This window comes from Elaeis guineensis, chromosome 2 (genome assembly GCF_000442705.2).
Source record: "Elaeis guineensis isolate ETL-2024a chromosome 2, EG11, whole genome shotgun sequence".
Classification (NCBI taxonomy): domain Eukaryota; kingdom Viridiplantae; phylum Streptophyta; class Magnoliopsida; order Arecales; family Arecaceae; genus Elaeis; species Elaeis guineensis.
Window position 1 is genome coordinate 4624905 of NC_025994.2, and position 15063 is coordinate 4639967.

General features: G+C 38.6%; 1 protein-coding gene across 1 annotated transcript; it reads right to left on the reverse strand.

Moving 5' to 3' along the window:
* Window positions 1-3356: 3356 nt before the first annotated feature.
* Window positions 3357-6446, reverse strand: LOC105033905 (pentatricopeptide repeat-containing protein At4g21300). The gene is given in 3 exon segments (XM_073251486.1): window positions 3357-4034; window positions 4037-5299; window positions 5302-6446. Coding segments are annotated over 3 exon segments (2622 nt in total). The 5' UTR covers window positions 6086-6446; the 3' UTR covers window positions 3357-3459.
* Window positions 6447-15063: the final 8617 nt, after the last annotated feature.

Here is a 15063-nt window from a genome sequence, read left to right on the forward strand (position 1 = left end):
AAATAGGAAATTAATTTTTATTTTACATAACAAATGATGGATTTGATTAATTAAAAGAAGTTCCTTAAGTCAAAAGCTTAAATAATTTGAGTTGACTTCTGAATTCTTAATTTTTATATATAGGAAGTGTATCAAATGAGAGGAGTGGTTTGATATGAGAAGTGAGAGGATAAAATAATAACTTTGGATTCACATCAAGGTTCAGAAAAGAAAGGAATGGATAAACCCTAAGAATATTTGGACAGTTTGGACAACCGCATTCTTATCTAAACTGTTGATGTAGATCCAAAGATTATTATTTTATCTTCTCACCTCTCACGTTAAGCCACTCCTCTTACTTGATACACTTCCTATATATATATACATATATATACATAATACATATACATATATATATATACATACATATACATACATATACATATACATATACATACATACATATATATATACACACACACATATATACATATATAGATACACACATGCACACGCGCGTGCACGCACACATACATATATGTACATATATATATATGTATTATATATATATATATATATGTGTGTGTGTGTGTGTATGTGTATATATATATATATTATATGTATGTATATAATATATATATATGTATATATATGTATATATATATTATATGTATATATATATGTATATGTATTATGGTGGTGTATATATATATATGTTATGTATATGTATGTATATATGTATGTACATGTGTATATATATGTGTATGTAATATGTATATGTATACATATTATATATTTATATATTATATTATATATGTGTGTGTGTGTGTGTGTGTGTTGAGACATGCAAGTCCAGTCCACAAAGTGATAAAGCACAAAACTAGCTTCCTTTTACCCTCTGATGTGCTTAAAGAGGATTCCTTTTTTTTTTTTCCCCCCAATTATCTAAGCAACGGAAACCAGGGTCTCCCTGTCCAATTATCTAAGCAAGCAAACCTATTATATCACCGCTAGTATCCTTGTTTCTTTACTAAAAGTTATGGCCGAGAACAGTTACTTGGATGGAAAATATTGAAAATAGAAATTTGAAATTTTTGTTGGCCTATGCGGTGATCATCTTATGCATGCACTCCTTTAGGAACCCAGCAGACTAATTTAACGGGTAAGATTGTGATTCTCCTGATATACCACACTAAACTTTAGAATTAAAAGAAGTGATGAAAGAAAAACTTTAAAAATCAGAGAACAATGCAGCAACCAGATACAAGATTCCACACTAACTCGACACCTCAATATTGCAAAGCTAGATAAAATATAGAATTAGAACATAGAATTCGTTTAATCATAATTCAGTAAACAATTAGAATATTTTATATTAAATTTATACTGCTAATAAATCACATCAAATTGGTGAGGAGAATCGGTCAAAAATAATATTAATAAGCGGCATTAAGTCGAGGAACTGTGACACCATGAAATGAACTCCAACATGAATTGAATGAGATTAGATTACGGGTGCAAATAATGTAATAAATAGGGGAAGTGAGGTTTGCCGCAAAAGATGTAATTAGTCAATTCATCTAACCACATGTCCATCCAATTGAAGCACACATCGTTGAATGATCAAACATGTGCAGAAGAACTAGCTCATATGAACAACTGGGCAAGCATATAGACAGCAACCTTTCTGTATGAGTGGCAGCAAACATGTGGGGATGCAGAATCATGCAACCACAAGCATGTCTACCACAAACGAGTCACTATATCTTACATATGAATGTTTTCATGAACTGAGACTTATCTGACAATCTGTATGCATTCATAATTCATTAACTATGTGCCCATGCCTTTAGAGACTTATCCCAGAAATTATTTATTTCTGCCCATGTTCATTGTCAGATCTCATACTGAAGACTACCGGAAGTCCTGTGTAGCATCTGCATTTCCCCTTTAGGCAATGGCTGCTGAGGTGCTGAACAACATAAGGTGTCAGACCTTTGAATTTGCATAAATTACTGATTAAGTCAATTTATTCCATAATCTTGGGAATGTGCCAGATAAATGGAGGTTCAATTCAAAAAGCCAACTCAATGGGAAAAAAAGCTCCTGTTGGAAATTTTTGTTACCAATAACTTACAAAAAATCTGGGAAGACATCTAGTATACATTTGTTAGTCATAATATTGTCACACTCTGACATCTCAAAAGAATTTTAAAGAATGGATCAAAATTCACCAAAAAAAATCCATTTCTGGAGGTTGTAGTAGAAGCTTACCAATTTAACTCCACCTATTCTAGTTCAAATTCGATTCTGGCGGTTTCTCCAAATCTTCAGATGAAGGCATATCATGTTCCCCTCAGAAGCCATCAAAATCAACCTATCATATCGCATGAACAAAAGTTACATTAGTATATGTTAAATATTCAACGTAGTGGGAAAAAAAGCTACACTGGATTGATAGGCCCATATAAAGGCAGTATCAACAGCAAGAAATGTCATTCTTCTCTGATTAGCAGATATAAATTCATCTAGACCTTGCATTCCAACCAACTAATAGAATATTTAGGAAACTGGGCATTAGATGCATAGGCCTGACTGGTTCTATTTAGACCTGGCGTTCAAAATATTGCATACGACAAATTCAAACTAGAACCGAGAAAACATAAAGTAAATAGATTTTCTGACACTGCAATCAATTATAATTTGGTACAAGATATGCCAGACTCAACCGTGGTCCCACCATCCCAAACTATACAATTAGGATAGTTTCTTGTACTTCACAAGTATTGAGGGTAAATGACAAATTAAGAGATTGCATTCCATGCCAGCAATCAATTGCAAGTATTCAAGCAAATCATAAGCGAAAATTGATTCTAATGGGGTATAAGTCATGCTAGATTTGATCCTGGTCCCATCCACTTGAAACCTATTCAATTAAGATTTTGGTTCTTGCTGGCAAACATTGAAGGTAGACTATAGATAAAAAGCTAACAAAAGGAATCTGTTCAAATTCGAATCCATCAAAATTCTAAGGCAGTCGTCTATCTTATAATCTGCTAGAGCAAGCAAACTATAAAGTAAATTGACACGATTCAAATTCTAAACCTGTAGTTGATTCTTAATGGGTTTGGATCATGCTAAACTTGAACTTGGTGACAACCATTCATAACCTATTCCATTAGGATGAGTTGTTGTGGTCCACAACAATTAAAAGCAGACTAGAAGTGACTACATATAGAAAGCTCACAAAATGGAATTTTCCTTAGAATGCATTTTCTTCCTTTTGTCCTATTAATAGTTTAAAATTACAAAAACCTACTGAATATTGTCTTCACTATGTTTAACGAGGCACAAAGGATAAGAACAGAACTTATGCATGAGGAAGGCATACAAAAGTCATATAGCAACCTCTTATCAGAAGAAATAACAAAATGTAAATGGTTTGATTAAGTGGAATACTAGATCTTTAAGACAGCACTCCTATATTTGATAATGCCGTAAACCTACTTGCTTGTTGGAGTTCATGTTTAGCGGATAAACAAAGTCTGGTTGTGGAACATAGCCTTCCTCTATTAGCTCTAAAATGATGCACTTCAATAACAAGTAAATTTGTGAAGAATCTAGGTGACTTTGGTCGGCTGCAACAAATATATGATTGATGTTGTTGATCTCAATCCAACTACATCCTGGCACTTTCTGTACATTTCTCTCCTTCATCAAGCTTCGTACTTTTGATACTCCATCCCACCGACCAGCCACTGCATGGATGTTTGACATCAGCACATAGTATCCAGAGTTACAGGGATCCAACTCAAAGAGCTGTTTTGAAGCAAGCTCAGCAAGCACAATGTTGCCATGAACACGGCAAGCTCCAAGCAGTGCACCCCAAATACCAGCATCTGGTTTAAATGGCATGCTTGTTATAAAGTTGAAAGCTTTATCCAATTTCCCAGCACGGCCATATAGATCAACCATGCAAGCATAATGCTCCATCCGAGCAGCAATTCCATAGTCCTCTGTCATACAATGGAAAAATCGAAATCCTTCTTCAATTGACCAGCATGACCACAAGCAGATATTAAAGCAAGAAATGTTATATGATCTGGCTGAAATCCTGCACTCTGCATCTGCTGGAATAGACTTACTGCATCCTTAACAAGACCATGTGTCCCATAAGCTGCGATTATACTGTTCCATGATACCTCATTCTTTTCTTGCATCGAATCAAAGACACGATGAGCTATGTCCAAACTCCCACATTTGGCATACATGTCTATTAGAGCACTAACAGCATATAAGTCTGCTCTCAAAGACCCTCTTGTCATGAAACCATGGATCTCCTTCCCATATCGTAGTGCTGGTAAACTTGCACATGCTGATAGGGCAGAGGATATAGTGACACTGTCATATATCAATCCTTCCGACCCCATTTGGCGGAAAAGACCAATAGCTTCTTTTGGTTGTCCGTTCTGGTTAAAGCTTGTGATCATTGAGTTCCATGCTATGGTGTCCCTCTCAGACAACTTTGTGAAGATTTGATGGCCAAGATCAAGTCTACCACATTTGGCATACATGTCCATCAGCGCACTTCCAACATAGCATTTTCCCTCAAATGCATTTTTAAGAATGTAACCATGTAGCTCGTTCCCCAATTTTAAAGCAGACAAACACGAACATGCTGGCAAAACACTAGCAACTGTGATAGCATTGGGCTTTAGCTGTGCCTCTAACAACAAACGGAACATTCCCAGTGCATCATGGTTCATTCCATTGAGCACATAACCAGATATCACTGCACTACAAATAACCACATCCATTGCTCCAGTAGCATCAAAAACCTTTTGCGCCATCCTAACATCTTTGCTTTTAAAGTAGATATCGATAAGCGCACTCTTCAAGAATGCATCCATGCACACACCATTCCTTATTATATAAGCATGTATTTCCTTACCTTGTTTCAAGCTAGTCGAGTCAGAAAAGGCAGGAAGAAAACTTGCCAGTGTAATGGAATCTGGTTTGATGCCAGCTGCTTGCATCTGGTAGAACAAACCTAAGGCTTCATTCTTCAGTCCATTCTGGACATACCCAGAGATCATCCCATTCCAAGCCACCAAATCAGTTCGTGTCATCAAATCAAACAATTTCTGCATTTCAGTAAAGCAGCAGCATTTTGAGTACATGGCTAACAGTGTATTCGCCACCGATGCTTCCAAATCTAACCCACATCTGATCGTGAGGCCATGAAGCTGAATACCATACTTCAACATTGCCTCTGTGGCACAAATGGACAACACACCAGCAAATGCCACAGAATTTGGTTTAGTTTCCCTCTTCGCATGCTATTAAAAAGTGCAACAGCATTCCCTCTATCCCTATTCCTCACGTATCCATCAATCATCACATTCCACAGAACACAATCTCTTTCCGGCATTCGGTCAAACACCTCTCTTGCCTCATCAACAAAATTACTCTCTGCATACATTTTAATCAATGAACTACCTACAAAGAGATCCGTTTCCAAACCGATCAAACAAATTGTCTTATGAATTAACCTACCCAATCCAACAGCAGATAAATTACAACAAGACTTGATCACATAAGGAAATGTGTATTTATCTGGCAAGGCACCAACAAACCACATCTTAAAATAGAATAACAAAGCTAAGTTAAAGCAACCAACCATAGTAAAACCCCTGATCATCCAATTCCAAGGCAGAGGTGACACCTTTTTGAGCCGAAAGAACACATCTTTGGCGTCTGAAAAACTGCGGCAGAGAACATACATCCCCAAAAGTCTAGTGCCCAAAGAATCATCGTGGTCGACGCCATTCACGACCAACTGGGCATGAACTTGGCGGCCTTTCTGGAGATCCAAAGGGTCGTGGCAGGCCCTCAACATCGACAGAAACCGAGCCACCAAATCCTCATCTACAGTTCCTCTTCTAGCGAAAGAAAAGACTTCTTCTTTTTGAGGAATATCATTAAAATTTATAGAATTTACAGCTAATCCAGATAAGTTTCTGTAATTTGCGAGACGAAGCTTGGAAACGACTGTAGGAAGCAAAGGAGAACGTTTGCAAATAGGAAGCAGTCGTGTCCCATGCATTATTATACTGAAGAAAGAAAGCAGCACATATTTTCGCAAGTTTCCCTTGTTCTGTAGTTGGATGGGGGAGGGACAAGCACAAAGGCCAGTAATTTAAACTCGAGGAGGGCATGTTCCACAACTAACGAGCGGAGCAAAGGAGCTAGGAAAGGAGAGACTCGGACCGGGGACGGCCGGGGGCGCCGCCGAGAGTCCAGTGGAAGAGGTGCTCGAGGTCGGCATCGGAGAACTGGTAGGCGTCTGATGTAACCTATGACCGTGCTGGGGGCCGGAGGATGAGGGGGCTTAGCCAGAGCCGATCAAGGGGGCGGGAAGGAGAGGGAAAGAGAGGGTGGGGGATGAAGGCCGGTCTCCGCCCATGTTTTAAAGCTGGACCACCAATCAGACCGGATCCTTTAGCAATGTTCGGTAATTCATCTTATAGCCAGCATGGGTGCGCTTGATAGGCGTGATCGGGCTGAATCGGTTGGAGTAGCCAGAGGCTCAAGCCCAATTCTATTCAAAATACAATAATCTCAAACATGATTCAATCAGAAAAAATAAAAAATAATATTTAAGATTTTGAAGCAATCGTACCTGCTCCCTCCGATTTATAGTTAGTCAACCGACTATATGTCGGCGACTAACGATAGGCCATCAGTGAGATTGATGAACGAGTTCCGATTCGGCTACGACACCTACGATCCATCATCCGACTTTCAATTGGTCCAATGGATACGGACTACCGACTATCAATCGATAAGCTAATTGACTGTCGGCAACTCCCAATTGACTTTTTTGACGGCGATGGTCATCCGACATATCAAAATTATCGACATACAGTCGGCACACTCAGATCATCGACATATAGTTGGTATATCAGAAACTACCAGTGCAAAAAGCACGTAACGGCTACATACACGATCATTAATAATACTAACCGCCCATCTCATGATCACATGGTGTCGGAATAAATGAGATCCACGTACTTAACCGTTATAGATGGTTACCAATAGTTTATCTATAAAAGGAGATAAAGGAACAACGATGGTAAGATACTTCTGGGCTGATATTCTGTCACACTTTATATTCAATTTTCTATTCAACTATTCTCTACTAACTTAAGCATCAGAAGGTCTCCATCGGACACAACTCTGATCAGTGAATTTTTTTTTTTGCAGATAGCTCTTCACCGGCGATATATGCAACTGGAGATTGGCCGCAACAGATTGGTGTGCCAGATAGGGGAGAAAAGAATCCAGTTATGGCAAAAACAAGAGATCAAAATAATTCCACCGGCTTTGCTAGACAGTCTTCCTGTCGAAAGACCTTCTGCCTCCACTCCAATGGCAGAGCCTAGTTCTTCTTATCCGATCGTTACTACGGATGCCCAACTTGTTGCTTTGATGCAGCAGATGAAAATGCTGATGGAGGCAGTGCATAACCTCCAGCAATAGCAAATGCAGCAGCAGCAATAGCAACCAGTGGCTGTGGAGCCGGCAACGCGTACAGTGCCATTTAGGCACAGTCGTCGCGCCTCTCGACGATCTTTTTCTCCATCACCGAAACGACGATCGACTTGGCATTCTCATAATGTCGAGCCACCACCATCCCGGTACTCTCATCATGCCACCCATCATCATCAATGGTCTCCTTCCTCTTCTCGCCGCCACAGTACTAAGAAAGAAAAAAGATCGTGCTCATCTTCGACTTCTCCATCCTCAAACTCTTTAGGAGATTCTACCCTTATCTTTTCTCAGCAACGGCGATTTGATAACTATGAGCGTAAATTTAAAAAATTAACCGCCAACTCGTCCGACTCTAGGTGGATGGCTGAGAGTCCTCCAACAACCTTGGCATCCATACTTCTCCATCTTTCTCTCAGTGCATCTTGGACGAGCCGATCTCGAGTCGGTTTAAGATGCCACAAATGGAGCCTTATGATGGCTCCACCAATCCCATTGACCATTTGGAAAGATATAAAGCTTTTATGATGATTCAGAGGACAACTGATGCCCTTTTATACTTAAGCTTTTCGGCTACCATTCGAAAGACTACTCGAGCCTAATATTTTGGGCTCCAGCTGGAAAACATCCATTCTTTCAAGCAGCTGGAGTACTCATTCATGGCCCACTTTAGCACTAGTAAGAGGATGTCATGAACATCCGACAGTCTCTCTCTATCAAGCAGAATGAAGAAGAGATTCTAAGAAGCTTTGTGGCACATTTCAACACTGCTACACTTGAGGTCTGGGATCTCAATGAAGATTATGGCCATCTCGGTCATGAAGAGGGGTTTGAGGGGATCCAGATTTATCTATTTTTTGGATAAGACTCTCCCTCGGATCTATACAAAACTTCTTAAGCATGCGTATAAGTATATTCGCACGGATAAAGGCACTACTGATTGGTGTCAAATGGAAGGAAGAGGTTAGAAAAAAAAATAAAAGAGTAGAGCTCCAATCGAATCAAGTGGGCCATCGATTAATAAAGGAGCTTCACCTCACCGATGGAGTCCGAGATCGAATAATTTTGGTTTCAGGTATGACTCTTATATTCCTCTCTCTGTCCCTCGTATGCAAATTCTTATGGAGATCAAGGGAGAAGAGTACCTCCGACACCCCCCGCCAATGAAAGCCCCACTGATAAGCCGTGACAAAAAGAAATACTGTCGGTTCTATCGTGATTATGGTCACGATACCGAACAGTGCATTCAACTCAGGGATGAAATAGAAGTTCTGATTTGATGAGGCTATCTCAAAAAATTTTGACACGATCATCCGGCTCAAGCTCCTGTTGACCGACAACCTTAATCTCAACCTGAGGAAATGAATGACAACCGACCAACGACAGAAGTCATTAACATGATTTCCTAACGATCGAGAGACTGGAGGGCAAGCTCCAAAGAAGAGTCGGCTAAAAAGCAATGACTTGATAATGTAATATCTTTTTCGGATGATGATGCTCGAGGAGTACAAACTCCTTATGATGATGCTGTTGTTGTCTCGGTGATGATCATAAATTATGATGTAAAAAGAATTTTTATAGATAATAAAAGTTTGACTGATGTCTTGTTCTACTCTGCTTTCTCATAAATGAGATTACCGTCCAATCGACTGCAGCATTAAATAGTCGTCCCTTGAATCGACACCCCAATGATGATCGTACGACCATCGAAATGATAAAATGGCTGAAGATTTTTTGATTTTTTGAGAGAATCATTAATACTTGTAGTCGAATCGACACAGAATCAGAGCTCGAGATATAATTCCCATCATCCAACATGTCAGGCCACGTGTTAAGTCATCTTAGACTTAGGAGTGGGGGGCAACTGTTGGGGCAAATAAATCTGCTCTCCTCGATTCACAGTCAATCAACCGATTATATGTCGACGACTGACGATAGACTATCAAAGCAGGATTGCTAAATGAGTTTTGGTTCGACTACAACACCTACGACCCATCATCCGATTTTCAATCGGCCCAATGCATAGAGACTACCGACTATCAATCGATAAGTCGATTGACTGTCGGAACTTTTAATTGACTTTTCTGATGGCGATGGTTATCCGATATGTCAAAATTATCGATATACAATCGGCAAACTCAAATCGACATACTATTGGTATTTCAGAAATTACCAATGTAAAAGGCGTGTAACGGCTACATACACGATCATTAATGGGTGCTAATCATCCACCCCATGATCACATAGTATCAAAATAAACAAAATCCATGTGCTTAATCATTACAGATGGTTACCAATAGTTTATCTATAAAAGAAAGATAAAGAAACAGTGATGGTAAGATACTTTTGGACTGATACTCTGCCACACTTTATATTCAATTTTTTGTTCGACTACTCCCACTAACTTAAGCATCAGAAGATTCCTATTGGATACAACTCCAACCAGTAGACTTTCTTTTACAAGTAGCTCTTCACCGACAATAGATGCAACCGGGGATTGATCGTAACAAAGATCGACTCCATTTGACTCAAATATTAATCGAACTATACTCAAGATTGAATCTGAGCTTGAGTTCAAGCTTTGGTAATAATTAAAACATCTAATTGAAAAAAATAATATAATATCAAAATTAAAAATATTAATTAATAATATATATTATAAATAAAATATAATATAATTAATATATATATTTTTTTATTAGGCTCGCGTGTCTTTGAGTTAAGTATTTTGCGACTCCAACTTGATTCAAAAATTATCTACTCAATTTTGACTTGAGCTCGATAGTGAGTCAAGTCGAGCATGGACTAGAGTCGAGCTTAAGTAGCTCATGAGTGACTCGGTTCATTTGCACCTTTGGTATTTGGCAAGAGTGTCCCAGGGTGTTCACATTTATAAAAGTGAAAATGAACTACAAAAATTGAATTATATTGCACTATTGGCATATTAAATTATTATTAAAAAATAAGTCCAATATTTTTTATAAAGTTTATGTTTGATGTAATTCTAGTAAAGATGTGAATGGATTAGAATTGAATTCAACTTGTAGGTTGAAACAAACTATTTGATCAAACTTAAACAAACTCATTCAAGCACTATAGAAAAGTAAAATGCTGTAATATGTCTCCCACTTTAGGTCTAAATAACAAAATTGAAACTTCAAAATAACATATTTAACTTAAATTCAAGCAAAACTAATCCATGCTCGATATTTTATATCCATCTACTTTTAAATTAGGGTCAAGAAATAGCTATATGATCCATTCCACTTGATCAAACTTGATCAAACTATGCTGATGAGTTCAAAATAGGGTATAGTATGTCAACATAGACCAAACCAACCCTACCTTCCAATAAAGGATAAAATTTAAATATAAACTAGCATATAACCTAGGCAATGCATAAGATTTTTTTAAGAAAAAATTAGAAAGTATACCATTTCTAAAATATTATCTTTTATTAATCATACAATTATTTAGAAAATAATATATTTTTATTGATGTATAAACATTTTTATTAATAAATAATTTTATTAGTAAAATACAATTTGTCAATATATTAATATATTATTAAACATTATCAATATTTTGAGAATATCATTAGTAAAATATCATTGCTTTTACTAAAATCTTATTACCATTATTAGTAAAATGTTATTAATATATCATTTTTATTAAAATACTATTAGCACCATTAGTGTTATTAAGATTATTAATTTTATTATTTTTACTAAAATATTAATTCTTTCAATTAATGTATTAAAATATTATTGATTTGTATTAATATTTATATTAAAGTATTATGACTCTTTGATGCTAAACAAAGTGCATCCTAGGAGAAAAAGAGGAAACTAGACTTCAAAAAAGCCATGAGAGACTTGTTTATCTAGAACTAATAAATAGCATCTTAGCATAAGTAAACAAAATAGTTAAAATCAATTTTAAATTATCAAAAAATCTTAATTTCAATGATATAATTATTTAAAAAAGATTTTGATGCATAATTGTAAGAATTCCAATAGACATGCATCACCTCAAAATTTATAGATTAAAAGATAACATGGTCTAAAAGATCGTTTAATTCACATGATTTATTCGAATAAGAAAATAAAGTATAATTGATAGTACTAAATATTCTCAACTGAAATATAAAGTCAAATTATTTAAATAACATAGTAGTGGAAATTGATATAATCATATTAGTTAGATGTTTTCTTATATTTTTTTGTTTTGAATTTGTCTACAATTTGACTTATATATCTTAAAGAAATTTTTTCATCCTTAGTTGTTTCAGAATATTTGTTATTAAGCAAAATAAGACCACTAATTTGCTTTCCATACATATCTTTTTTCTTCATAGTCCTATCAACAACAATACTTTCATATTCATTATTCTCAATCTATAAAAAATATTAGTTATCAAATATTAGATCAAAACACATAAACATAATCATCTATAAGTAAAAGATTAGTAATATATGACTCACAATAGATTTTTTTTTATTTTTATTTAATTGTCTTCTAATTCCTTATATGTATCATTGGAAAATGTTTAAGAACAATATATCTTTCCCCTTCCTCTTTGAGTTTGTATTCATTAACTTTAATTTGAAATATATTAGTTTTTCTATAACTTTTTAAATCTCCAAAGGAATCCCAAGATCATCATCTTTCTATACGAAGAAAAATACATAACTATATATTATCAATAATTAATGAAACAAATAAAATATAATATATATGTTGTATATATCTTATGCATACATAATTCTTTAACAGATTATCTCTCAATCATTAAGCAATCTTATCAAAAAGAACAAATAATGCAAAATTACTAGAATCTTTGATACAATTGTAATCGGTATTTGAAGAAAAGGAATGAACAGAATGAAATCAAAATATTTAAAAATGTAACTAAAAAATCAAAAATTGAGAGACAAGAATAAAAAATATTATTTATCTAATAGAGATGAGTAAAAGATATTATATTGAAGTGTCAAATATTTGAATTCCTTTTTTCTTTGGTGCTCTAAAATTATGTATTTATCTTTCTTTTTTCATGTTCCATGGTTTGGTTTTCAGGATATATACATGGTTTGGTGTTATTAATATTAAAATCTATAATTTTATAAATTATTTGTTATTTTTTATCTTTATATTCATAAAAATTTTAGTATTAAATATAAAATAAACTTTAGCACATTTTTTGGTAGAAAGGAAAGACTTAATTTATGTTGAACAGAAGGATACAAAGAGTAAACAAATCAGGTTACTATATACCCAAAAGAGCAATTGTTAAAAAAAGATGAAAAACAAAAGCCCGTAAAGTGGTATAGAAGGTGTTGCGGCCAATCCCCTCATCGCCTGGTCACCGGGAATGAGCATCTACAAAAAAAGTCCGCACTGACTGGAGGTGACTCCGGCGGGGACCCTCCGACGGTCAAGTCAGAGAGGAGACTAGGCAACAGTAGAAAAGAATCAAGGAGCTCAGCGATGAGAGAGAGAGAGAGGAAGAGTAAGCCCAAAAGTTTCGAAGAGACCTCCTCCAGCGCTGTTGCCTTCCCCATTTTATAGTAGAGCGCGGCATGGCGCCGTCATTAATGGCGCAGACAATGGGAGGAGTTGTCAAATCGCCGGAGGCTATCAGAGTCGTCGTGGGCTGTCAAATCATCGTGGATTGTCAGAACGAACCCATGTCCTCGGCAGGACAATGTCCCAGGGCGGCTATGCCGCATGCCTTTGTCAGGACGGCGGCCCACAGCAGTCGTACGGCATTCGGGGGAGCCGATCGACTGTGCGTCGGTATTTGATTGTGGAATGTCGAGTGATAACCCGGAGACACCGTTGGTTGGTCAGCTGTCTTGCTTAAGTTGGACGTCGGCTACCACTCCCGACAGTGAGTCGGTAATAGGGGTTCGGCCGCTCGATCGGTCGGGAACAGCATGGGTCGGTTCGGCCGACACTCCTTCAGTCGGACAATGTCGGCAGCTACTATCGGCAGTCGTCGATCAGTGCGGTCGGTAGAGTCGGGCCCGACGGTGAGTCGGGGTATGGGGGTCAGTCGGTATATCCCAACAGTTGCCCCCCACTCCTGAGTCCGATGTCGTGTTGTCTCACATGAACACGTGGGCGACGGCTTCGGGCGAAAGGAGTGGTTTTCCGTCATGTCTTGCCCCTACTCTGGTGATCGCATCAATGAACGATCCGATGTCGGTCGTCCCAACTACAGGTCGAGCATGCACATTGGGTCGGAGGTCGGCCAACCTCCGAACGTTGCTCATCGACACGATCATTCCGCAGAGTCTGATGGTCGAGTAGCGTCTGACGTATTTGGATAGGATAACGATGGTAAGTCGAAGATCCATTGACGTAGCATGTCAAGTCGTATGATAGACGGTGGCAAGCCGAATATCCTTCGATCGATCGTGACCGGGTCGGTATGTCGCAAGTCGAATATCCGTTGACGTAGCATGTCGAGTCGTATGATAGACGGTGGTAAGCCGAATATCCTTCGATCGATTGTGACCGGATCGGTATGTCGCAAGTCGAATTCCAGTTGCCCAGACCTTGGTCGGGCGGGTATGTCGCGGTTGTCTTGACGTTTTGCCCTTTCTTAGTCGAAGCTAAGTTGGCAAGTTAGCCAGCCGCGTTGGTTGAAGCCCTTTGCCTTCAGAGGCGGGGCCGTCAGTTCGACGATCGATGATCAAGCCATTGATTTGACGACCGACGATCGAGTCGTGGATTCGATGATCGACGATCGAGCCATTGATTCGACGACCGACGATCGAGCCGTTGGTTGGCGATCAAGCCATTGGTTCGACGATCGGTGATCGAGCCATTGATTCGATGATCGACGATCGAGCCGTGTTGGTCGGGGCCTTTTGCCTTCAGAGGCTGAGGCCGTCGGTTCGGCGATCGATGATCGAGCCGTTGATTCGACGATCGACGATCGAGCCATGTTGGTCGACGATCGACGATCGAGCCATGTTGGTCGACGATCGAGCCGTTGGTTCGACGATCGGTGATCGAGCCATGTTGGTCGGTGATCGAGCCGTTGATTCGGTGATCGATGATCGAGCCGTGGATTCGGCGATCGACGATCGAGCCGTTGATTCGACGACCGACGATCGAGCCGTGTTGGTCGGCGATCGAGCCGTTGGTTCGGCGATCGGTGATCGAGTCGTGTTGGTCGGCGATCTGTGATCGAGCCGTTGATTCGATGATCGACGATCGAGCCATGTTGGTCGGGGCCTTTTGCCTTCAAGGGTCGAGGCCGTCGGTTTGGCGATCGATGATCGAGCCGTTGATTCGATGACCGACGATCGAGCCATGGATTCAGCAATCGATGATCGAGCTGTTGATTCAATGACCGACGATCGAGCCATTGGTTGGCGATCGAGCCGTTGGTTGGCGATCAAGCCGTTGGTTCGACGATCGGTGATCGAGCTGTTGATTCGGCGATCGACGATCGAGCCATGTTGGTCGGGGCCTTTTGCCTTCAGAGGCCGAGGCCGTCGGTTCGACGATCGGTGATCG